We start from the raw sequence: 27,374 nt of genomic DNA, 5'->3' as shown, positions 1-27,374 counted from the left end.
ATATTTTATTTTTATACTGTATGGTTTGTATCTGTGTGTGTGTAAAGTATCAGTTATACTACAGTATATCAGTACTACAGTATATTAATTATAGTATATATAGAATAGAATTACAGTGCTAATTGTATTAGTATATTAAGTATAGTATATATATTATATACATTATACTATATTGCATGGCATTTAAGTGGTCCTTTTATATCATTATATTTTAAAATTGTTTATTATTTATATATTATTATTATTATTTGTATGATGTATAACAAATTATTTAAATTTTTGCACCGTATAATAATTGTGTATATAATATCAGTTACACTACAGTATATCAGTACTACAGTAAAATTATAGTATTTTAATTATAGTATATATAGTATAGGATTATAGTGTTAATTATATTAGTATATTATATATATATATATATATATATATATATATATATATATATATTACGTATAGTTTATAAATGATAATATAGTAATTATAGTACTTCATGGTATGTAAGTGGCTCTGTTGTATAATTTTTAATTGTTTCATTATTAATTATATATATTTTTGTATAATGCATAAAAATATTTTTTTGTGTACAAATATAAAAATGTCTACATTTTTCTATGTATTTTTGCTGTATAGTTTGCATGTATGTATGTGTGTGGGTATATATATTAATTTGCTAACTGCTTGTTTTCTTAAAAAACAACAACAAAAAAAAACACTAACACTAGCTTCTCTATTCTTTTTGTATTCGATCTGTTTTCTTTTTATTTATTATATAATTATATTTAAAAAAAACTTGCCACGTGTACTGCGTTAAGCTAACTGAGACTTGTTATAGCGCTTGCATATCATTGCCCTATTTTGATTTTGATTGCTTCCATTGTCCTCATTTGTAAGTCGCTTTGGATAAAAGTGTCTGCTAAATGACTAAATGTATATATGTGTGTGTGTTTATTATACTTTATATAAGACACACACACATATTTGTATAATGTTCAATATAATGCACGATTTATGATCATGTATGATATGACGTAGATGTGACATCTAGCTTTCTGCAATTAAATATTTAATATAATGGTCAATAAACAAACTCTTTTCAACATATCTGTGCTGGTCTTTTCATTCTCACACAATTAAATAATTAATAATAATTAAAAATAATTAACACATGAATATTTCTTGTCCGTTTATTTATTTATTTATTCGCTAAGCAGCTGTGTAATAACTGGAATAATGTTCAGCCATCCGGTCATTATAAAGAAAAACTCCTCAGGGGTTTATTTGGCCATAATGACTGCACATTATCGCTTACGCTTCAATAAGCGCTCAGACTTCCTTTGTTAGAGGAAATGACACCTTTATTAACGCACACCACGTACGAATACTAGAGCAGTCGGTCTATACCTGCCGCTATAACCGCAGCATACTAAACACGCCTGTACAAACAGTGACAGGCTGAATGACAGCTTTCTTTCATTTCTCCTCCTTTGTGTGTAGGTTTTTTTATTTCAACACCCATTAGTCATTACTATTGCCTTTGTCACCATGGAAACTGGACTAGCCATGTCTTCCCCAGTTCTCTAGTCTTCTCTAGTTCCCTCTCCCCGGTGGGCGGTCTCTGTTTCTCTCCTCTGACGGACACCTCACCTGCCCTATGAGCATGCCAGAATATCTGTACATCTCTCGCCATATTCACACTACAGGTTACATAACAGCAAGCCTGCCTTGGCATTCAACATCTGTGAATACCAATGTAAATATATACTGTAGTAACTGCATAGAGTCACCAACCAAGTGCTTTCTTTTTTCTTTTTTTTTTTTGAATGAGAGCTGCCCACAAAATCATTCCTACTTTCAAAGTGGACGTTCAGGCTTATTCAGAAGGAAAGGACTTGCTGCGAGAGTTTTGGTGGGAATAAATCTGACCTGCAGTGGTATGTGCCTGCAACATCTGACCTTTATGAATAATAGCAGTGTTTCCAAATGCACTGCAACACAAGTTTTTTGAAAGCTTCCTACAGTGTATCATACCGTTTTTGCCACGTTTCCAGGTGAAGCTGGATCAAAGCGGGGTTCGAATACAGCAGCAAAGCCACATCTCCGCACTCACACTGCATACATAATTTGAAAATAAGTGGCATGGCTGCGAGCGCCGCGTACGTGCACGAGATTCCCACTGTCAAGCATCAGCCATGTCACATAACAGAGCGTCCGCACAGCTTGTGTTGGCATTCAAAATACTCTCCTCCATGGTGCGGTTGGACGCTGGTCAACAGTGTTTGGAATAGCAAGCGGTCTCTTGGGAAGTGGGTAAATCTTAGTGTGCTAATGCAAGAACACGGAGCGGTTCTTGAAAAGTGTCGAAAAGAAAATCGGATGTATTTTCCACTCCGTTTGGTTCCAGTCAAAGCAGTTCCCGGGAGTTCCATCACTGCAATTAAATCTCGGAATGATTATTTGAATGAACGCTTCCATGTTGGTGAATCCGTTAAAACATGGTATTGCAAAACAGTGGTGATGCAATCCACTAGTCATAGTGCATCTTTCACACTCTCAGAAGCGCACACACAAACTTCCAGCAACATCACTCGTGAAAGACAAATACACACACACACACACACACACACACACACACACACACACGCACGCATGCAGGCGAAGCTGTGAGGAGAGTGGCACAAAACACTGAGCAGATGTTTCACATCTGTGAAACACTTGAGGGAAACAGCCAACCACTGATTTGAAATCCCAGGGGCCAGTTCTTCAAAACTCGCACATCCTGGCTCTTTCTGATCTATGTTATTATCAAAGCTGTGACTGATGCATATAGAGTGTCTCATCTATACGTCTGTGTCTGTGTGTGAGCAATACTCACAGTGATTTTGGTCTCCTTGATCTCCTTCTCCTTATTCTGCCTCCTGGCCGGGGAGGTGGACCCTGGGCTCTGAGGGGACAGACATGAGGCATCATCAAAACTGCCCTCCGCATCAAAGCTTTCTTCCATCTCCATTGCTCTATGCCTCCTCTCTTTCTTTCTTTCGCTGTCTCACTCTTTCTGCACTTTCGCGCTGCTGCTCTGCCACACCGCTCGACTCCCGCGCACAGTCTGACTGCCTGGCTCTGTTGCTGTGGCGAGCGATGCAGAGTGGAGCGTGTGTGGGGTGGGGGGTGGCGGTGATGGGGGGGACTCAGGGGGAGGGGGGTCGTGGAAGCGTGACGGAGTGTGAGGGGGAGAGGAACAGGCAGAGAGAGTAGGTGAGGTACACGAGACTTCAACAACACTTAAGAGGGCACACGGTCAACAGGATAGAAGGTGAATCTCTTTTCTGATAAACAGGTCGGATTTCACCATAAAAACAAAGGAAGGAAGAAAAGAAATTATAATTTGCTTAAAGAGCAAAGCCCGTTTTTAGGACCATTGACATATTATTTTTGTAGTAATTTATTTTTAACAGCACACTGTAATGCAAAAAAAAAAAAAAAAAAAATGCTAGGGTCAGATTTACTAACAGCTTGTGCCAGCGCAAACCGTCTTTTGGCGTTAAAATAGTACTGTCAGGATTTACTAAATACGAGCAGTGAAAAATTAGCGCTGAAAAGGTGTGGACTTTTTGTGCCTGAACTTATTGAATATGCATTTGTAGGAGTTTCCCATTCAGACGCAAAATTTATGCGAGGAGAGTATTAACATGAAATACGCGACATGATTTACTAACGTTTGCACTCATCAAATTACTGGTATTTGCGCCATTATTTAACGCCCCAAAAAATGTCTTAAAGCAGGCGGTAATTTGTGCTGCTCTTGGTAGATTGCGCTGGTCATTATGGAAATTATCTGGCTGTGTCTGTGTTCTTTAATGTGCGCAATGTCAGTAAATCACACGCAGAATTTTCAGAATCAGCGCTTGTATGATGAAAAATGATGTGACTGTAATTTGAAAAAAATCTACAACCAAAATCTATAACCAAAAATTTAAAAATAGGAGGAGCAAATTGCAAAGTTCATGGTAGTGTATGTATTTTAATTTAGGCTAGTAAAATAAAATATTGTGTGGAATTTGGATGATTTTTATTACTGTATTATAGTAATTATTATTTAATTACTAGTAATTAGTAATTATTTAGTAAAAATGTGATTCTTTCCCCAAAGAACAGTAATAAGAATTTTGGGGAAAATGTGTCTAATTGTTATGAAAACAAAGTACATTTCATGGTAGTGTATGTAAGTTATGCTAAATAAATTTTTAAAAAATTTAAAAAAATACAAATTTTAAATAAATAAAATAAAATAAAAATGCTAAACATTGCGTTGTGTCAGGGTGATTTTGTTACTATAATGAAATTTTAGTAAAAAATATGTTTTTCCCCTACAGAAGAGTAATGAGAATTTGGGGTTAAATGTGCGTAATTGCCATGAAAAGTCCCAATGAAAAACAAACAAGCAAACAAATAAAATGCAGTTTATGTTCTTGCAAAATATAAAAACAAATATAATTAGACTTTTTTCTCTCTTGATTTTGGAGTAAAATACTGGTTAGACATTTCTTTGTAGAATTCACTCAAGAAAACAGAAAGACAACAAAGAAAATCTATAAAGAACTGTATATGCCTAAGAAAGATTGTAGAGAACAGCAGAGAAAACAGCTCTTAGCATGCTGTTATGCGGTTGCTAGGGTGTTCTGAGTGGTTGCTAGGCAGTTGCTTACTGGTCCAAGTCAAAAGAGCCCACCCCCAGTCTCTATGATATTCTGGTCTTGAGATATCAAGACTCAATTCTCTCCTTCAAGTCTATGGGATTTTTAACCCGCTTCATTGTTCTGCTGGTGTAAAGATTGTAAATCTGATGTCTCCGAAAAGTAATAACACAAATCTCCTCAACAATCATAATGATGATTGAGGTATCATGCACAGATGAGCAATGAGCCGAAGTTCGATATCTAAAGCGACAGTAATACTAATGTGTGACTTATCAAACACTGCTAATTTAAATAACAATATGAATAACTAAAAATAAACCAATGAGCGTTAAAAATAGGAGAGAACAGAGTGTTAAAATGATGGGAGGCGAATGATTTACTCAAACAGCACCACGCCCCCTTCCTTCTCTACAGCGTTTGTGTGTTGAGCAGAGAGGAGGGGAGGAGAGAGAGGGAGGAGGGGTGAAATGGGGCTAATTATCATTGGAGGTAAGCTGCAAACAACAGCACGCTGTCAGCAGAGACAAACCACATGACCTACGAAAACAAAGCCATTTCTCACCACGCATGTGTGCGTGTTTGAGCTTATCTTTCAGACTGGCTGATGCTTCAAGGTATCTGTATTCATTTTGCATCAGTGTTAGAGCTTCGAGAGAAGTGCGTGTGTGTCCAAGGCTGGTGAGCGTGAGTGTGTGTATGTGCCTTATTTAAAGCTGCAGACGCTGCATCACCATCCTTGTGTGAGCAGGTGCTAGAGACTGTGTGCTTAGCGTGTATAAGCAAACATCTCCCAGCATGCATCAAACTACACCGCCTCCCCTCTGTGCTTAACTGTACTAGCATAGCGCGTGTGTTTGCATCATGTGCTGAGAGCTGTACACCTATTTACACACACTCCATCTTCCCAATAAAAAACACGGCCGGTACATGGCTAAAGAACCAGCACTAGGACCCAGCGAACATGCAAAACCTGACTTTCTGTCTTACCGTCCTGCAGAACATGTCGGCGCAGGCCCGCAACCTGCGGTTCTGTTCCTCGCCGCACGCCCGGTACTGTTCGCTAACTGTTCGGCACTCCAGACTCTACCAGCGTCCCTCGTCTTCTCCGTCTAACCCTTCCCAGCTCCGCTTAAACCCAACACCTTTCCAATCCTGGCCTGAGATCAAACTCTAACCGCGTACGAGGATCCAGAACTGGGCCGCCCATATGGCCTACTCCTTGCCGCTCCCATTTGCTGATGACATGAGCTGCCCTTGTCTGGCTGTTAGTCGATCACGTGGGATAGGGAGGGTTTTACTTGGCCATGCTTCACCAGTTTCTTTAACTGTTACCGTCCCCAGATTGGCGCAGATGGCACCAGATCTACTGACTCATATCTTTATGTCCGAATCCAAGTAGTGATGGAAGACCAAATTATTTGGTATTTGCAAATTGTTTGCACTTCATATTGGGAATCATTTCACAGATTTCCCACAAAAAAGATTAGAGTTATACAATGCCTTATTCACATAAGCAGGTGATACCTCAGAGTGGGACTGTACCTGGTTGCTGAGGCTGGTCTTCCTCAGGAACACATCTGGATGCTCCAGCACATGTCCAGAGGCTCCATGAAGCTGATGTCCATTTACTGCAACATAGAGGCAGGAAGTGAATCTTCCTTAACTTCAAAGGTTTCCCATGTATATATATAAATGTTGGTGTGGGATAGGGATGAAAGTTAAGACTGATAACCAGAGGGTTGCTGGGTTGATCTCAGAAAGGACCCCATGGGACCCACCACTGTACCATTTATTGGGATGTTCCTGTAAGTGAACCCTCAGCCAGGGGTTTGGTAAAGGGATAGTTCAGCCAAAAATGAAAATTCTGTCATTAATTACTCACCCTCATGTCGTTCCAGGTTTTCTGACCCTGCATAAACAGCAATGCAACTGACACAGTCAAGGCCCAGAAAGGCAGTAAGGACATTGTTAAAATAGGCCATGTGACATCAGAGGTTCAACCTTAATTTCATGAAGCTGCGAGAATACTTCTTGTGTGCAAAGAAAACAAAAATAATGACTTTATTCAACAATTTCTTCTCTTCTGTGTCAAATTTCGAAGCATTCGGTGCATTCCTCTGATTGTAAACAAGCCGCAGTGCATTCTAGGGCTGCAACGATAAATTGATGCAGAATCGATTCGTGGATTGATTCTGAGATCTTCCGAATGCATCGTGATTCTCTCTGGAATCGATTATGAGTTTAGATTTTAACAGCAGATGGCGTTCTAATCTAGCTTTTGTCAAATGATCATGAAGAAGAGTCCTGAAGAGTACTTGTGCATTCAGCTTAGTCATGTAATTTCACTTGGGCTCAGAATGCTTTTATGACGTCGCTTCAACCTTTTCGAATTTTATGAATGATTATTTTAGGTTCAAGTGTGTGTAAGGATTTGGAAACAAGCACAGTATGGCTGTTTCTAAAGCATGCAGTGCCATCTGCTGTTAAAAACTAAGCTCAGAATCGACTCGAGAAAGAATCGCGATGCATTTGGAAAATTTCAGAATCGAAATTTAATAATTTCTCAATTCGCAATGCATCGATTTATTTTCCCAGCTCTAGTGCATTCAGAAATTGTTGAATAAAGTCGTTATTTTTGTTGAACGAGGTAGTTGCGTTGCTGTCTATGCAGGGTCAGAAAGCTGTCTGATTTAAAAATATCTTAATTTGTGTTCCCGAAGGTCTTACGGGTTTGCAACAACATGAGTGTGAGTAATTAATAACAGAATTTTAATTTTTGGGTTAACTTTCCCTTTAAATTTTTTAATGCTAGAAAAACTACAGAGATATAAAGGTGTGGTCACCTTAGGAATAGGAATTTTGCAACATGTTCAAGCTGTGATTGCACAGCGAGTTCGTCAAATTAATCAAACCAGTAATTCCCGAGTATGTGACTATTTTGAACAATGCATTTAAAGGAACTTTCGGATTACACAGATCTGACCACACAGATTGTGGTATTGTTTGTTTTCGCATTCAGCCTGTGAGGAGTGCTGCCGCTGAAAAACAGTGCAGGAAACACTGCTCAGATTTGTGGCACACTTGTTGCACGTCATGCCAAAAGTATGTAAATATTAGTTAAGCTCCCCAACAAACTTAAATGTCTTATATCTCTAAAATGATATAAATGCTCAATCATTCACATTCTTTGCAAAATTTCCTCTCTGCAACCCACAGCTCATAAAACACTGCTCTAAATCAGACTGAAGTGCCTGATACTTACACAACATAGGACGTTTTAGACAGCAGTCAACATTTTTATGTATTCATCAGCTTATGCGAGTGCTGACGCATGCACACTGACTTAATAAACCCTTATTGACACCACACTGAAGCTAATGTGCAAGATAATGCATTATGTACAAGTAGTAATCATCATATCATTGAGTATGGACCCACGTCTCACAGATGGCCAACGTTCAGCTCACACTAAGACTGAACAGCCTGTGTGTACGTGTCCACTGACTGTGTCCAGTGGTGAGTGATTATTATGACGAAGGCTGTGGTACAATGCAGTTCTTCTTTGAGCCTTCCCTCTTCTTCCCTCAGGGCTGAAGAAACACACACAGTCAGAGCATTAATGAGCCGGCCTTCCCTGATATAAGCACTGACATCCAGCCTTTGATACACAGACTACAGTCTCCTGAAACACTGGGACATTCTTTTTCCCACTGCTGCTCTCAAGCTTCTGATTCTTACCCTATTATCTTCCAACATGTCTTATATTTACAACCCAAATTCCGGAAATGTTGGGACATTTTTTTTTACATTTGAATAAAATGAAAACTAAAAGCCAATATTTTATTCACAATAGAACATAGATAACATAACAGATGTTTAAACTGAGACATTTTACAATTTTATGCACAAAATGAGCTCATTTCAAATTTGATGCCTGCTACAGGTCTCAAAATAGTTGGGACGGGGCATGTTTACCATGGTGTAGCATCTCCTCTTCTTTTCAAGAAGTTTGAAGAAGTCTGGGCATCGAGGTTATGAGTTTCTGTTGGAATTTGGTCCCATTCTTGCCTGATACAGGTTTCCAGCTACTGAAGAGTTTGTGGTCGTCTTTGACGTATTTTTTGTTTAATGATGCGCCAAATGTTCTCTATAGGTGAAAGATCTCGACTGCAGGCAGGCCAGTTCAGCACCCACACTCTTCTACTATGAAGCCATACTGTTGTAATAGCTGCAGTATGTGGTTTTGCATTGTCCTGCTGAAATACACATGACCTTCTCTGAAATAGACATCATCTGGAGGGGAGCATATGTTGCTCTAAAACCTTTAGATACCTTTCAGCATTCATAGTGCCTTCCAAAACATGCAGGACCACAGGCATCCAACAAAGGTCTTCGACCTTGTCCTTTAGGCACAGAGATTTCTCCAGTTTCTCTGAATTTTTTGATGATGTTATGCACTGTAGATGATGAGATTTGCAAAGCCTTTGCAATTTGTTTTTAAGGACCACAATCTTTTTGCACACTCTTTCACAGATTGGAGAGCCTCTGCCCATCTTTACTTCTGACAGACTCTGCCTCTCTAAGACATCCCTTTTATAGCTAATCATGTTACAGACCTGATGTCAATCAACTTAATTAGTTGCTAGATGTTCTCCCAGCTGAATCTTTTCTAAATTTCTTGCTTTTTCAGCCCTTTGTTTCCCCCGTGCTAACTTTTTTGAGACCTGTAGCAGGCATCAAATCTGAAATGAGCTCATTTAGTGGATAAAAGTGTAAAATTTCTCCATTTAAACATTTGTTATGTTCTCTCTATTGTGAATAAAATATTTGGCTCATGTGATTTGAAAGTCTTTTAGTTCTCATTTTATTCAAATTTAAAAAAACATCCCATCATTTCCGGAATTCGGGTTGTAAACCACTATGTCTTGAGCTTCTGTCCAACATATATTCTCTTTTCTATATCTTTGTCCATAATGTCCTCTCTCTTCATGTGTTTCCACATGTCCTCTTCTTATGTCTGTTCTCTCCTAACATTCCTCTGTCCACATACTCTCTTCACATCTCTATCGCATACTCCTTCTAGATCATTGTCCACATGTTCTCTCTCTTTCTGTACATTTGTCCATAATGTCCTCATCTTTTTGCTTGTGTCCCCATGTCCTCTTCCTACACATCTGTCTACTCTGTCCCCTCCCACCATTTCTGTTCAAATGCCTTCGTGCTTTGTCCACATTCTACTCTTTGTACATCTTCCATAATATCTTCCTTCTACATCACTGTTCACCACATCCTCTCGCTTTCTGTACCTTTGTCCGTGATGTCCTATTCATTCACCTGTGTCCACATTGTATTCCAAGTGTGCGCCTGTGTCCACATGTCCACTTCCACCTCTGTCTACTCTGTCCTCCACAAACATTTTGGTGTACCATGTCTTCTTCCTTTGTCTCTGTCCCCACTGTACTCTTTCTCATTCTCCATCTACATTACTGTCCACCATCTCTCTTTCTATACATTTGTCCATAATTTCTGCTCCCTTCACCTGTGCTCACGGTGTATTCATTCACTGTGTTCGCCATGTCCTCTTCCTTCACCTGTGTCCAATGTCCTCTCCCTATGTTTCTGTCCACCATGTCTTCATCCTTTGTCTCTGTCCACACTGCATTCTTTCTACACCTCAATAACATCCTTCTTCCACATCTCTGTCCACCTTGTCCCTTTTTAACCCCTGTCCACTATATCCTCTCCCTATATATTTTCCTTCTGTAAATTAAATGAAAATGTACATTTACAAGTTTAAAGGGATGGTTCACCCAAAAATTTTAATTATCCCATAATTTACTCACCCTCAAACCATCCTAGGTGTATATGACTTTCTTCTTTCAGACAAATACGATCAGAGTCATATTTCAAATTCCAAGCTTTATAATGGCAGTGAATTGGTGATATTCAATTGTCCAATAGAAGTCCAATAAATCTTGATTTATTTAGCATTAACATTATATTACCACTGGTCCGCATTTCCACATTTCCTTAGGCTTGAATATAAGATGTAATTTTGTAAACTGTGAAAACTGCCCAAACCTCTGTGGGCAGGTGTGGACAGCTGGATCTATGTGTAAATAACACTTGCTTTAACTGTTTTCCAATATTATGTGGCACCTAAATGCAGCATTACACAAAATCCAGTTTTGTTGAGTAATGGTAACCAAACATTGTGATTCAGTTACGATTAGAGTAGACAAATGATGACATTGGATTTATGTACTATAATGTAAAAAGCGCTATTGAATTGGCTTGAGATAGGAAAAATCTATATTTTTTTCAAGCCCTAGTGCAAATATTACCTGAGTGTTGGTGAGACCCAGAAGCCTTTGGGCTGATGGTGGATGTGCTTGGCCGTTCCCATGTTGTCTCTAACACAAACACAGGCATTGTTATGTTATTTATGATGCCTCACTAGTCTAGGTTACTAGCTTTGTTTGCTTATGTATACTACATTAGTGTTAGGACAGTGCATATATATCGTCTTTCTGTATTACTGTTTTATCATAAATGACTTTTAAAAAAACATAAAACTAGAGCTCTTCTTCAATCAAGACAATTATTCCTCACAATCCACATGCAACAGTCAGCCCAAGTAGGGGTCAGTTACTGAATAACGTTGCAAAAGCAATTTTTCTTTTTCACAGCCATGGCTGAAAATTGTTACCATATTTTTCTTACACAGTCGCCCCATGTTTCCTGTGAGTCAAGATGGATTTTTTTATGCTAACTCTTGCAAAACAGCATCCTTCATTCCAAGCATTCAGTCAAAAACGATTTTCCCACACAGAAACATTCTTGTGCAAACACAATTTGCTAATAAGCCTCACATAGGGCACACACCGCTTCTCAATGTCACGATTTTATGTGTAAATCACATTTGTTATCATGTTAATCAGTTTGGATATTATTGGGTCTATGCAGTTCATGGTAAAGTCTCTGACTTTAAAGACATGCTACCTTTGTTCAAAATATATTGTTGATTTTTGGTAGCCACTTTATTTCCAGCGCAAGTCTGGGTAATGAATCAGAATCAGAATTTTATAACAAATTAGATGTTTGAGAGCCAAAATTAGTGCAGCAGTCCTCACTAGACTGTAATTTTTTTTCAGCAAAGAGAAACAACACATAAGCATAGAATAAAAGTGTTTACAATGCAAGAACAGCATCGCTGCACACACAGATCGCCTCTGGACAGTTCTGCCAGTATTTACAGGGCAGTCATAGTTTAGTGCCAGACTGTTGGAGAATCATGCAGGGTGCCAGCTCAGAATGAACAAAAATCCACGGCACATGTTTACAAAAGGCCACTGAACAGCATGGCTGTTTTAAAGTGAGATTTAACCTTTGTTAGATCCATTTACTTGGAAAGCAGAAGAAACATCAAATCAAATCCCAACTAAAAGGGCTAGTCGCACCAAGAGGTCAAGGTTCGGCTGGATATCTTTGTACCTACACCATTACGGTGACAATATTGTTTGCAGCAAATATTCAGTCATCGCTTGAACAGGCAGTAGTTTGTGTGTTTCTATCTGGTCTTTATCCTACATTATATGTGACCCTGGACCTCAAAACCAGTCATAAGTGTCAATTTTTCGAAATTGAGATTTATACATCATCTGAAAGCTGAATAAATAAGCTTTCCATTAATGTATGGTTTGTTTGGACAATATTTGGCCGAGATACAACTATTTGAAAATCTGGAATCTGAGGGTGCAAAAAAATCAACACATTGAAAAAAATCACCTTTAAAGTGTTCCAAATGAAGTCCTTAGCAATGCATATTACTAATCAAAAATTAAGTTTTAATATATTTACGGTAAGCAATTTACAAAATATCTTCATGGAACATGATCTTTACTTAATATCCTAATGATTTTTGGCATAAAAGAAAAATGGATAATTTTGACCCATACAATGTATTTTTGGCTATTGCTACAAATATACCCCAGCAACTTAAGACTGGTTTTGTGGTCCAGGGTCACATATGAAATGTTCTTTGGAATCTGTACTTCTAAATTGATGATAGTAAGCATGACTAAACCATCACGAATTCAAAATTCGCTTCAATTATGCTTCAGTGGAAAACAAGAGATCATTACAGCTTTATGCATCCCAGGCAGCATGCTGGGGTTTGTCAGAAAAGAGAAAGAAGAAAGATGTTTTCATCGAGTGTGCGAGTATGTGAGAAAGGACATGAGACTATCAGATTAATCCAGATCAGCCTGATTTGCCCCTCTCCAGATGAATAGACTATAAAGATGATGGAGAATGCTAATGAAGATTTCCAGCCTGTGGCGCCGAATGAGGAAGAACTGGGTTCTACGATTACACAACAACACACTGAGATACCTTATCAACGTTTCGCATTTCTATCAGGCAACGTACACATGGAAAAATGAGCCTCAGGCTATATGAATGAATCACTGCGGCATATGAGACTGATACCACAGCAGCGGCAGAAAGACCATAAAATGAGATAAATTTAGAAAGGGCAACTAAATTAGCTTGGAGCTTTTTTACTTTTATGTATATGACCATTCACATCACGTGCACACTGGTCAGAGATGCTATTCTTCATTAAAATTGAGATTTTAATTCAGTAATATTATAGAATTACCATGTTTTTGATCACAGAGTATCATAATACCATGTTGTTTATAACAGTAGGTATACTTTTAAGTATTTTAAACTAGTACAATGTGTTAATATGATATTTAAAAATGGGTAGCACACAAATAGAAAATAATACTTATCTTAATATTACATTGCCCAAAAGCATTTTTTTGCCCCATAAAGTATCAGTTTATCAGCTACAAAAGGACACAAAAAAAAAAATGTAATAAACTATGATAATAAAGAGTGTTGGTGAAAAATTGCCTTGATTTTTATTTTTATTTTTTGTCCAGCAATGAAACTACTGCGTGTTATGCGCTTTTCTATTACAGATAAGTTGCAATAGGTTGTAGTGTTATCAGGAAAACAATTTTTTTGCAGGGAATATGCTCGCTTCATTCTCAAAGCTTATAAGACAGTCCAAAAACAATGATCCAAGGTACACATAAAATAAGCGTTTTCTTCTAAGATCCTTTTTCTAGACACATAATTTGTACACTCTTTTTCTATTCTGAAACAGCCAGTGTTCTTTTTGTCTCTTACATTTGAAAAATGATTTTTCAAATTAAATAAAACAAGGATGATCGGAGCATGTTTTGCAAGAAAATAACTATTTCAGTGTTTAATCTGTTATTTATGGTTATTGTGAAATTTACTAGCAATTTTTGAGTAAAAATTGTTTCTACACCACATATATTCATTTTCAATATTAGAGATACAGAGAGCCTATTCCAAGAAGGGACAAGAAAAGGCTTTGCATAAACATACTGTTCCAGACAGTCAAAACAACTGATATACAAAAATACACACATCAGTAATACCTTTAGTGCTTGTGTTGACATAGTATTTCCGCCCCTCAGGTGATCTGTAGCTTTTCCAACCCACAGGAAGAGACACACTCTCGATTTCCTCTGCTGGCATACTACAAGAGACTACTGGCTGCTGCTATAGAAACAAGCATCAAAAATACATACATACATACATACATACTTTTCAGGCAATCAAGTTATAAATAGTTATAAATTCAATCAATCAGCATATCAAAATGATTTCTGAAGGACTGTGTGAAACTGAAGACTGGAGTAATGATGCTAAAATATATTCAAATAGAAAACAGCGATTTTAAATTGGAATAAAATTTCACAATATTACCGTTTTACTGTATTTTTGATCAAATAAATGCAGCCTTGGTGAGCATAAAAGACTTCATTATGAACATTTAAAAAGTGTAATGTTTCCAAGCATCTGAGACTTTTGACAGGTACTATATAGAAAAACATATATACAAAGTTCAGTCATGAAACTCTAGAAGGTGACCGATAAGTTATAACTCAATCTGATATAATGGCATCATTATTCATATAGTGCAGCTGATTGGTTCTAGTTGCATTAATAACCAATGAGCTTGCTGCTCAACACTCAAATACTTGGCTAGAGTTTGTTGTAGCAGTTACAGTGCAAAAACCCTCCACCTTCCCCAGCTCCACCTGTATCTCATTTTTTCTATTAATAAATGTTTAAATAAATTAACAAAACTAAATAAATAAACAAACAAAACATAAATACAATAATGCCATGGTAATAACATGGTAACATTCAAAATTTTGATTATTTTTCACATTCATTCATTAATGAGAAGCTTGCAACTGAAACAATTGCTCGATTCTGCCTTCATGTTGTATCCTGAAAAAATTCATAGTAATGGGTGTAATGATAAAACAGCAGTGGCTGGAGATTGCTGGGGCTGTAGTGAATCAACTGGCCATCTTTCAGCACAGAGCAGAACACCAGCTCATGGAAAAAAGGCAAAAAGACATCAAGGGCTATTAACCGAATAGCACAGGCGATCATGCATTTTACAGCAGTAGTCATTGAGGATCACTGTGGACTGATCTTTCTTTTGATGCAAGACATAAAAGAGATTCCACACCCACTCCGTGCACCCTCCATTTTTCTCTCTGTCTGAACCTCTCTACCTACATCAGTCCCTACATCTATCTGCCTCATACTCTATCTGCGAAAGGAAGCACAGAAAGTGGAGGTTTCTCTCCATGGCACAGCTTTTGTTCTGTGCCATTCTGTCACCAGTTGACATTACAAGCAGTCATTTTAGTGAAACCGTCAGCAAAAGCGACTAAAATGCATTTAACTGGCCACTAGCTACAGATTTTTCTATCTAACAGTGATTTAAGGATGTCTAATGAGGAAATCAGTTTAGAGAAAGCCCTTGTTCATTCTTAAACTTTGTAACTGAACATCATGGTTGATAAGGGCGATGGTTTTTACATTTTTGTTTACAAATCACACAAATGAAGCTATATTGATACATAAAAACCCAGTTGTACAGTGTAGTATTATTTTATATTATTTATACACTATTAATTAATTAATTAATACTCTAACATAAATTAATATGAATTAATTAATATTAATAAATAAATAAATAATTCAAATTTATTTATATTCCAGTTCAGTGTCATTTTTATGACACTTTAATTTTAGGGTCTAAATTCCAATTTATTGTAGCTAGTAAAGGAATTAATTTTCATTTAATTTACATTTTCTAATATATATATATATATATATATATATATACTGTATATATACAGTATATATATATATATATATATATATATATATATATATATATATATATATATATACAGTGAGGAAAATAAGTATTTGAACACCCTGCTATTTTGCAAGTTCTCCCACTTAGAAATCATGGAGGGGTCCACTGTGAGAAACATAATCTAAAAAAAAAATTCCAGAAATCACAATGTATGATTTTTTAACTATTTATTTGTATGATACAGCTGCAAATAAGTATTTGAACACCTGTCTATCAGCTAGAATTTTGACCCTCAAAGACCTGTTAGTCTGCTTTTAAAATGTCCACCTCCACTCCATTTATTATCCTAAATTAGATGCACCTGTTTGAGGTCGTTAGCTGCATAAAGACACCTGTCCACCCCATAAAATCAGTAAGAATCCAACTACTAACATGGCCAAGACCAAAGAGCTGTCCAAAGACACTAGAGACAAAATTGTACACCTCCACAAGGCTGGAAAGGGCTACGGGGAAATTGCCAAGCAGCTTGGTGAAAAAAGGTCCACTGTTGGAGCAATCATTAGAAAATGGAAGAAGCTAAACATGACTGTCAATCTCCCTCGGACTGGGGCTCCATGCAAGATCTCACCTCGTGGGGTCTCAATGATCCTAAGAAAGGTGAGAAATCAGCCCAGAACTACACGGGAGGAGCTGGTCAATGACCTGAAAAGAGCTGGGACCACCGTTTCCAAGGTTACTGTTGGTAATACACTAAGACATCATGGTTTGAAATCATGCATGAATGAATGAATGAATGAATGAATGAGGCATTTATATAGCGCTTTTAATGTGTATTGCTGTACACCCAAAGCGCTTTACAATCATGTGGGGGGTCTCTCCTCAACCACCACCAGTGTGCAGCATCCACTTGGATGATGCGACGGCAGCCACAGGACAACGGCGCCAGTGCGCTCACCACACACCAGCTACAGGTGGAGAGGAGAGAGAGATAGAGCCAATCAAGTGGATGGGGATTATTAGGAGGCCACGATTGATAAGGGCCAGTGGAGGGAATCTGGCCAGGACACCGGGGATACACCCCTACTCTTTACGATGAGTGTCATGGGATTTTTAATGACCACAGAGAGTCAGGACCTCGGTTTAACGTTTCATCCGAAAAACGGTGCTTTTTTTTACAGTATAGTGTCCCCATCACTATACTGGGGCGTTAGGACCCACACAGACCACAGGGTGAGCACCCCCTGTTGGCCTCACTAACACCTCTACCAACAGCTACCTAGTTTTCCCAGGAGGTCTCCCATCCAGGTACTGACCAGGCTCAGCCCTGCTTAGCTTCAGTGGGCAACCGGTCTTGGGCTGCAGGGTGATATGGCTGTGGCATGGCATGGCATGGCATGGCACGGAAGGTTCCCCTGCTTAAACCAGCACATGTCCAGGCCCGACTTAAGTTTGCCAATGACCATTTGGATGATCCAGAGGAGTCATGGGAGAAAGTCATGAGGTCAGATGAGACCAAAATATAACTTTTTGGTCATAATTCCACTAAACGTGTTTGGAGGAAGAAGAATGATGAGTACCATCCCAAGAACACCATCCCTACTGTGAAGCATGGGGGTGGTAGCATCATGCTTTGGGGGTGTTTTTCTGCACATGGGACAGGGCGACTGCACTGTATTAAGGAGAGGATGACCGGGGCCATGTATTGTGAGATTTTGGGGAACAACCTCCTTCCCTCAGTTAGAGCATTGAAGATGGGTCGAGGCTGGGTCTTCCAACATGACAATGACCAAGCACACAGCCAGGATAACCAAGGAGTGGCTCTGTAAGAAGCATATCAAGGTTCTGGCGTGGCCTAGCCAGTCTCCAGACCTAAACCCAATAGAGAATCTTTGGAGGGAGCTCAAAGCCAGAAACCTGACTGATCTAGAGAAGATCTGTGTGGAGGAGTGGGCCAAAATCCCTCCTGCAGTGTGTGCAAACCTGGTGAAAAACTACAGGAAACGTTTGACCTCTGTAATTGCAAACAAAGGCTACTGTACCAAATATTAACATTGATTTTCTCAGGTGTTCAAATACTTATTTGCAGCTGTATCATACAAATAAATAGTTAAAAAATCATACATTGTGATTTCTGGATTTTTTTTTTTAGATTATGTCTGTCACAGTGGACATGCACCTACGATGACAATTTCAGACCCCTCCATGATTTCTAAGTGGGAGAACTTGCAAAATAGCAGGGTGTTCAAATACTTATTTTCCTCACTGTATATATACACACCACTTTATAGTATCTGACATTTTTATACACATTTGTGTTTTTTCCTGTTAAGAAAAACTGTCAGTAGAAAAAAAAGCTAAAATCAATCACTAGAGAAAGCAGTATGAAAAAGGTTTGTAAAAGTAAATGTTACAAAATAATAATAAAAATAATAAAATAATAATAAAAATCACTATGTTACACATATTTCATTAATAGTGTTAATTTAGCCATTAAAAAATACATTTGCAAAAATATCTTCATTCCTTATATATATATATATATATATATATATATATATATATATGGGTCACCATAGAGTGCCTTTCAACCCTCACAATACTGAAAAATATTGTGGACTCAAATACTCAAAAATACGCCCCCCACCCACCCAGTGCATGGGACAAAGCAAAATAACATGCATCCTCTTACACAAAACAAAACAAAAAAATCTAGAAAATGTATCTAAAGAGCCAAGTAATGCTTTTGTTATGAATATAAAAACTTATCCTAATATAACACACCCTTTCATAGTCATTTTTATGTTAAGTTATCATGGCAAATGAGTTATGTACAGGACACCACAAGGCACCCTACAGTGATATTGACCCATATATATATATATTATATATATAGCTTTTTCCCACTTTTTTCCTGATCCCCTACCACAAAGACACATTATGTGTCAATGTTCCAAAATTGGCACAGAAATTAGCTAATTCTGTTTTGAATGGGTACTAATTATAAAGTTCAGTTTTGCCATTCCAAAATCAACAAATAGTGCAATTTTTATCCACATCCTATATTTAGAATCAACAATGCTGTGGTTTCCAGTGATCGACAGGCACTACGCCAAACACATTATTATAGCAGAAGTCATAATATGATGTTGCCACTGATATGTGACCTCAATTGACCAATTCAACTGGTTTCTATGGATACTAATGGTAGAGCTGGAGTCAATGCCATTTAAATGAAACCAATTTTTAAAAAAGATTAACTTAATTCATAAGCTGAGCTGTATTCATTAGGGGCTACTTACAGAACCTTCTCACAAATGTACGAGGGAATTTGCCTTGGCCCAAATCCTAACATCTGAAGAGTCCTACTAGTAGAGAAAGCTAATGAACACGACTATAAACAAACCAGACTTCATCTGACAAGTGGGCTTTTTCTGTTCTCCTTCAAGGCAAGAGGGGGATTTAAAGAGACAAGGGGCAAGGTCGACAGCAGGGGCTTGAGAATACAAACACTCTCAAAGATGCAATGGCCAGGTCTGAAATTTAAAACGATTATTCTGTGTTTTGACAGCACTTCATTAAGGAACATGCAGAAATGACAGGAAATAGGTGAACACAGACCTAGAGGCAGACACAAAGAGGAGAATTCATATTTACTATTTGTGTTGTTTTAACACCTAACTCATCTAAGGAAAAATGTAAGCCAGGTAAAGGTGCAAACATGGCCAAAAAATGATAAATTGCTATCTTGCAGGTCAGTTGAGAGTGAGATGAAGGATGCAGCAGTCTACCGCAATCGACATACTTTACTGCGACTGGACAGCACAATCAATTACACCATCTATTGAGTACTATTTAAAGTACCTAATATTCCAGATACAATACAAGTTAAAGGTGATGCACTGAAATTTTAGAAACCAAAAATATTTGTCCATAACAACAAAAAAAGTGAATTTTCAGTATCAGCAGAAAGAGTTTTGAAGGGTCGAAATCATTGACAGAAACAGTGACATTTAATTGCCACTTCTTTAATGATGTATTTTTACTGTCTAAGCATATATTTTATGCACAAAACATGGATAAATTACAACAGGACACACTGTGCTGTTACTAGAGTATGCTACAGAAGAATCTTATTCAATATGACTAATTGATAAATGATTAATTTATCACATGAAAATGCACTAAACAGCATAAAGAGTTAAATAACCCAATTATCCAAACCAAAGCTTTATTTTCAGTTTCAGCTTTTAGCTAAATGAAAACTTGGTGTTTCTGTAATTAATTTCAGTGCATCCCTACAGGATAAGAGTAAATAACAGCTATTTTGGCATAATGTTGACTCTTCTCAAAAATCTGTGTGACTATTCTGCCACATTGTGTGTTGCACATTCTTTCATTTATAAGTAATATGAGTGCACTGTCTTTGTATATCTAAAGTCTTTGGCTACGTTCATGTACACATTTGCACAATGCCTGGCTACTGGATGCATTGATCCGCCCTTAGCAACTAATGCGAGGACAAAAACATTGTATGGACTTCCAATATCAATGTCATATTTAATACAGATATACTACTTTTTACAGCTGTTCACAATTACGGTAAGAGGCTTTACATTTCCAACACAAACTCACAACAGACAGGGTCAGCTGACCAATCAGAGCGGACTGAGCTTTTTAGAAAGGCGGGCTTTAAATAGAAGGAAACTATGGGGGTGTTTATATGACACCATTTTCAACTAAAAACAGAAAAAAACTTTTTATGTGTTTCGTACGTTCATTTACACGACAACAGCATTTTGGTGGTCTAAAAACACAAACTTTTAAAATCGGGTTTTAAAGAGCAGGTTTTTAAACGATTACCGTTATTGTGTATACTACAAATATGCGAATTTCACGTACCTGTATTACTTGTTTGCATTGTGTTTATTTACAAAGTTACGTCGCCAACTACTGGTCTGGCATGCATAATACAGCATTTTTAGTAATTTTCACAGACCAATGTGAATGGGGATTGTTTTGCCAACATTGTCGTCTATTTGCGAAAAACCCAAACATATTTTCCGTTCTCGTGTAAACATAACTTTGTTGTCATAAAAATGTAACATCTAAAACCCAACTGTACCAAAGGCAAGAAAAACTACTTAATCCTAGAGTAATTAACGCAAGTGCTTGTTGATTGTTGCATTCATGCAAAATTATAAGTAACCTTGATTTTTGCTTTTGTGGTAATCGAAATTATGTGTCAAATTCCAACTGAGCTTAATCCAGAATATTCATTTAGGTAACATGCTACTCTCTAATCAAATAGCAAAAACCTCTTACCATACTACTCCAATCAAGCCTTTTCCAGTGATATATGAAAAGAAGTCCACTTAATTAAGAAAATGCAGTCTTGTACGCATCTAAAATCAGTCCAAGTGACTCAGGAGAGGCAGCCAAACTTCTTACACATGGAACTTCTCACTCCTTCATGCATCAAATGACCCATATCACAGGGTCAGCGCCATAAACACGGAAAGAATGTCACTTAGCATGCCACTTAGCTCATCTTTTCTCACATTTCCCAAAAAAGGGTCAGATGAAAAATGTCTTGCTCTGGTTTCTGGGTTGGAGTGATTTCTAAAAGCCTTTGTTTGGGAGTTCCAGATGTAAGAGACTTAAGAGAGTCTAGTGCCGTAATCTGGCTGTTCTCTGAGGGCTGAGCAGCAGCACAATGTCTGACACTGTGTGGGATGGACCGATGGCACTCTCTTAAGCAACAAGGCCTGTTTTGTACTGTCAAACTCTCCTTTTCTACTAAATCAAATTGACCCTTGTGTGCAGTGCCTGCTGCCCATGTGGTCCCTCACTTCCTGCTTTAATGACACTCTCAAACAGAGCTAGAAGTGCTCTACTGTTCTTGTGACTGACAAGACGGATCACTGAAAGGGAAGGAAGGGAGGAAGACAGAAAACAAAATGCTGTCTTGAGACTGCAGCCTAAATGGAGCATTTTAAAGGAAAGTTTTCCTGCAAAAACTCAAGTCCACTAGCTGGCAGGAAATCTGACACATCTTTGGATGTAACAGAAGTCTGAAGGAAATAAATTCGACAACTATCTTTGTAATTGGGTTACCACAGACCACTAAACAGAACTTTCTCATGGTTCCTTCCTGAAATAACATGTAGGCGAAGGCCAAACAACTAATTTAAAACGAATATGCTGTACAATTGAAGACCAAGTAATTCTTACAAGTTACTAATTCTAATATTCTTACATCTAGAGGTTTTCCACCCTTATGCATATGTGAATCAAAATGACTAGATGCGTATTATTTTCTCTGCTTTCTCTATAAATACTTGATTTGTCAATGATTATAACTGTTAAAGATCATTTAGATGATGATAAAACCTCCCTTTGAGGACATCCAGAGAGAGTCTTCTTTGGAAAAATGATTCATTCAGAAATAAATATTTTCTTTTTTGGGGTCGGATTATGATTTGGGTTTATAGTAAGTATAATTAGCTTTATATAACAGTGCAAGAAGTCTGGTACATGCTCATTTAGATAGTAAGTGTGTGTGTGTGTGTGTGTGTGTGTGTGTGTGTGTGTGTGTGATCTCAGGTTGTTCCAGGTAGGCTGTTTCTGTGATAGGTTTACTGGAAACCACATCTGTTAAATGACAGTATGCCATTTACTTTCCAACTACAGTAAATATAAAACAGAATATGGGCATGATATTTAACACTGCCTATATAATTACAAGCATAGAAAACAAATGGAAAATGAAAAATCTTTTTTTTACCCACATATGTACATTTACAAATCCCTTGTAAATGTACATGCCAAAAACATTAGTGAAAAAATTGGCAACAAAAACAAAAAATAATAAAAAATATATTCCCTTGGATGCATGCAGGGTTATTTAGTATTATTTATATACTAGTAAATTATTTATAATTTTCTGAATATGAAATATTTTTCAACTTTTCTCATTTTTATTTAGTTTAATTTTAAATTCATTAGATTTTTTAATATATTTTTTATGCCAGACTTTTATGATCACTTAAACCTGAATCTGCAAGCTCACTTTCTTTTTCCTCCATTTTTTAGTGCAATGCCTATCAATACTTGATGGATAGAACCAAATCTTCAGATCTTATTTACAATATGCAAGACATTATATGTCACTACTTCTGTTTCATCGAGGATTTAATAGCACTAGGGCTCTAGCAAAACATCTGCTATAATAAACTACTCGTGATTTATATGCTGCATGCAACAAATCAGTTTTTGCCTGAATACAGATATTTCTTGGCATCAATGAAGAAAGATGCGTTTTGCTGCCAGATGGTGTAGTTACGACATCGACCAGCAGGGGCTCACTGGCCCATACTAACCCGCCAAACCTTGACCCTTGGTTTGTTCACAAATAAACAGAACTGCATTCACATTAATTCCCTTTGTGAATCTTTGGTGCATGACACGTCAGCATCTCCTCTTTAGTTAAACAAACCTATCTGTGGGCAGAAAACACCCACTGAATGTGGGGGCACTGTGCACTGTAGACCACATCATTAAAGACTAAGAGCAGTGTCAACAAACATTGTACAGACACTGTACAGATCAGCCACACACGCAGAATTACAGCAGTGCCCTTATAAGACAACACTCTCTACTCTAGGTTCACACAGCAGCTGTGCAGATACATGCAGTTTATAAGGTGAAAAAAGCACAGTGATATAAGAGTTCATTTAACACAAGTAGACCCTATAGTGTGGGCATGTTGACACAACAGAAACCTGGTGTTAACTGACACTGATTTGAAAATAAAAAATTAAATAAATAAATAAATAAAACTACAACATACAGTATTTGCCCTGATATTCCCATATGGTTCCCGTTTGGATATTTATTTTTCTGGGAACCAAAGAAGAACTTAACAAAGGAATGTTACATAAGGGAACATTCTCCAAACCTACACTCTTAAAAATAAAGGTCCTAAAAGGGTGTTTTTGAGGTGAAGCTAGAGAAGAACCACGTTTGGCTCTCCAAAGAACCTTTTAGTGAACTGTTCTTAAAATAACTTATTTTTTTCTTAGTGTTAAGAACGTTTTAAAAATCTAAAGAACCTGTGAAACGTTCTGTTTTATGTAAAGAAAACTTTCCTGACTAACCAACGTTAGAATGTATTTTCAGTGAGCTGGACCTGAGACCATTCACTTCCAAACATTATTCACAAGGTATGAATGACTTACCTTCAAAACTTGAACATAACTACCATCCTGTCATGTGTCATCCCATCTCGAGCATCTTTCCACCGGCTTCCGTCCAGCTGCTGCAGGAGTTCTGCAACCTAAGTACCAGACATTGTCAGGTATGTCTTCTCAAGCTCTCCTCTGCTTTGGTGGGTCAGTGAAGCTGAAGGAATGACAGGAATCTTGACAAATTCGTGCCATAATTCTCGGCGCTACAATCTCCGTTACAAACCAAACAGACTGAATTTTACTGTCACTTGCTACGCGGTTGTGGGCCTACAAAGTGGAAGTAAACAAATAATAATTTCACTGTTTTTATCAGATTATTTAGCATGTTTGCTGCAGAAATGAGACTTAAACGAATTTATAATTTAAAAAGCATACTAAATAAGTAACATTTACTACGTTAAATAACGCATTTAGCTTTTAAAAAATTGCTCTGTAAATTGCGCCCTCTAGCGAGAAATGCAGCAAGTGGACATCAATGGAGGAGCAAACCTACTAGAATAGATGAGCAGAAAATGCATAAAAATGTATTTAAAAATATAAAAGTATAGGGAAATCCAAAATACTGTGTGGGGAAAAAAATTGTATTTTAAATACATGTGAAATACTGTTCATCCCTGAGCACATATATTCATTTATGTTGTATTTATGATATTTATGTAACCCTTATGAATAATTATTAAATTACAAATGAAATAAACCTCTTTACATGTTCGTGAATTTAACTGATGAAACAACATTTTGCAGTTCATTATATGAGGAGAATGATGGTAAAAAAGTTCTTCAAATTCAGTACATACTCTTAAAAAATGGGAATTTGGTGTACCTTATGACATTTAAAGAGAAACGTGATACTTGAATTATGTTTAGCCTAAAGGTCACAGACCTGGTTTAAATATACCTGTTACATCAAATGGTTAAAATGTGTTATTCTGTCGACTGAACACCATTAAATGGTTAAACATATTTGCATTCATATTTTATGCCCTTTTTTAATGTATGTCTCAAAAAATGTGCAATCATTTATTTGTTTGTTTATATTTTAGGTTTGGTACTTCATATGGCAACAGTAAGCTTCTCGATCAGTCACAATATATTGAATGTGTTCCTGTGGATGCAACAAAATCCTGTAAATCTTGGCACTGACAAATGGTTGCGGCAAGTCTGAGACTACACGCCTGTCATGAGAAGTCAAGCGATTAATTAGCCTGAAACAAAAGCCTTCTTGTATCGTTTTCCCCCACCAAGCTTAGTCAAAGCTGCCCCTGCTGCAAAATCACCTTACTGTGACATTGTACTCTGAAGAAAACGTGGCCACAGTTTTAATTAACACAATCATAATTAAAGGTGAGAACAGCCGCACTACTGATTAAAGCCGGGTGACTAAATTAGACATGATAAGACAATGATGCCGGAAAGCCGGTCTCAAGCACTGCCGTCTACTTGTGGGCTCCATTTCAGTGCAGCGAGGGTAAACAGCTGTGCCAAAAAGGGGCTCCTGTGAAGACACGACAAACAATCCTCTGTCAGTCATCCGTTTAGAGTCCTTTGTGTGGGCAGCCTGCTACAGTTGGGTAATTTGCTTCAATTGTGTATGTCAAGTGAGTCAGCGAAAAGCTGATTGGTTACTATTGTTCAGTACATGTTACATATTTTGTTCAATCGAGATTTTAATAAATCTACTAAGGCAGTGGTCCTCATTCAGGGGGGCTCAGCTAAATTCCAAGATGTCTTAAAAACAAGGTCAAGATATTTTTTTTTTTAATTGGTCCACTCAACAATGATCTTTACAAATAATAATAATAAAAATAAATCCATGTCCAGTAACATTGTTTCTGAAGATACCAAAAGGAAAGTTTGTTAAGAACCAGAATCTAAAGGGATATTAAGATATCTTTGATACTTCTTGAGTTACAGGCATGCAAACTTGAGGCAAAAACAAAACAAAAAAAAAACCACAAGAAGTTCTTTTTGCCATTTTGAACTGTCTTTGTTGTATTATAATGAAACAAAGATTGCTAAACTTAACAGATTTTACTATCAGACCTACCAATCCCTGTGTAAAAATAAAATAAAGATGCAGCCAGCTTTCCAAAAGTCATTTTTACACCCCTCTAATTTGGGTCCAAATCTCATGTGAAACGTCATTTTGGCCCCCCTCTACAAAATAGTGGGCTACTCCGTAATTATACATCCTTGGCATTAAAAAAAAAGTGGCTTTCATCACTATGCATGTGTATCTTTCTTCAGATTAAAATATGTACAAAATCAAAAATTTGGGTTGAGTTGACAGTGAATAACCCAACTAGAATTAACTAATGCATATAATCTCATGCATGTATGTATTTCTTATTTACAATTATTTTATACATTTATTTACTCAGACATTTATCAGAAAAAAATACACAATCAGCATTTACAAGTTGACAGGGATCATGAATGTGAAGATAAAGGTGATAACAAATGCAGTCATTTCACATTTTAAAATAAATATTCTTTTTCTTCACACAGATAGCTTGTTCTCATAATATTCAACATTTACATATTATCTGGAGAAAAGCGACGAGCCTTTAACTGAATGTGTTGTGGAGCTGGAAACTGCTGGCTGTGCTGTATGTGAGGCGGTAAATGAGTATTCCACTCGCACAATGAAAACAAGCCAGTCATTTCCACGTGGGTGTAATTCACCATGTTCTCTGGCTAGATGCAATCTTGATTATTAATATGACTGATACATTATGAAGCTCCAGAATATTTAATGGCTTTTGAATCATCCTGGGTGTAATATATTGCAACACATATTGCAACACATGAACTAATATTTGCTTCTGTTTCAGCTGTCTAAAGTTGTTCAGGTAGTAGAAGTGGGAAGATTAGACATAAGTGGAAGTTTCCAAACTTATCTGTTTTAAGTTTCAGCCTCATGCGACGCCCCACTGACTGCTAACAGACCATCCGTGCTGTTCTACATAAATCTGAATGTTTGTGGCATGGGTTTTTGAAAGACATTGAGTTTTAGCAAGCCAACATTGTATATTTTGCTTTTTGTTCAATGTTAAATTTATTATGGTCGTATTCACTTTTGGAGAATAAAGTCTATATTTTCCGCTAATTTATACAATAATTAGTCAATTATTGTGTTATCATGGATTTCTGCATGTTATGTTTACATATCAGATGGCCCCTTCCTCTCTAAGTGGGAGT

The 27,374-nt window shown here is 37.2% G+C and overlaps 1 protein-coding gene across 5 annotated transcripts in view; it reads right to left on the bottom strand.

Annotated features, from left to right (window-relative positions):
• gas7a (growth arrest-specific 7a) overlaps positions 1–24,451 on the bottom strand; it is a 54,426-nt gene extending 29,975 nt beyond the window's left edge. The window contains exons 1-5 of one of the 5 annotated variants that reach the window (XM_058771262.1): positions 24,165–24,451; positions 14,177–14,300; positions 11,042–11,110; positions 6,240–6,325; positions 2,876–2,944 (exon numbers count right to left, since the gene is read on the bottom strand). In XM_058771262.1, coding sequence (XP_058627245.1) covers positions 2,876–2,944; positions 6,240–6,325; positions 11,042–11,110; positions 14,177–14,276 — 324 coding nt within the window. In that variant the 5' untranslated portion in view covers positions 14,277–14,300; positions 24,165–24,451. Of the gene's footprint in view, positions 1–2,875; positions 2,945–5,684; positions 5,918–6,239; positions 6,326–11,041; positions 11,111–14,176; positions 14,301–21,249; positions 21,510–24,164 lie in introns of those variants that run through there. The other 4 variants (XM_058771263.1, XM_058771261.1, XM_058771264.1 and 1 more) reach the window with 4 other exon arrangements.
• Between the last annotated feature and the right edge of the window lie 2,923 nt (positions 24,452–27,374).

The sequence above is a fragment of the Onychostoma macrolepis genome, chromosome 03 (assembly GCF_012432095.1).
Source record: "Onychostoma macrolepis isolate SWU-2019 chromosome 03, ASM1243209v1, whole genome shotgun sequence".
Classification (NCBI taxonomy): Eukaryota; Metazoa; Chordata; class Actinopteri; order Cypriniformes; family Cyprinidae; genus Onychostoma; species Onychostoma macrolepis.
This window is presented reverse-complemented; position numbering and strand designations above follow the sequence as displayed.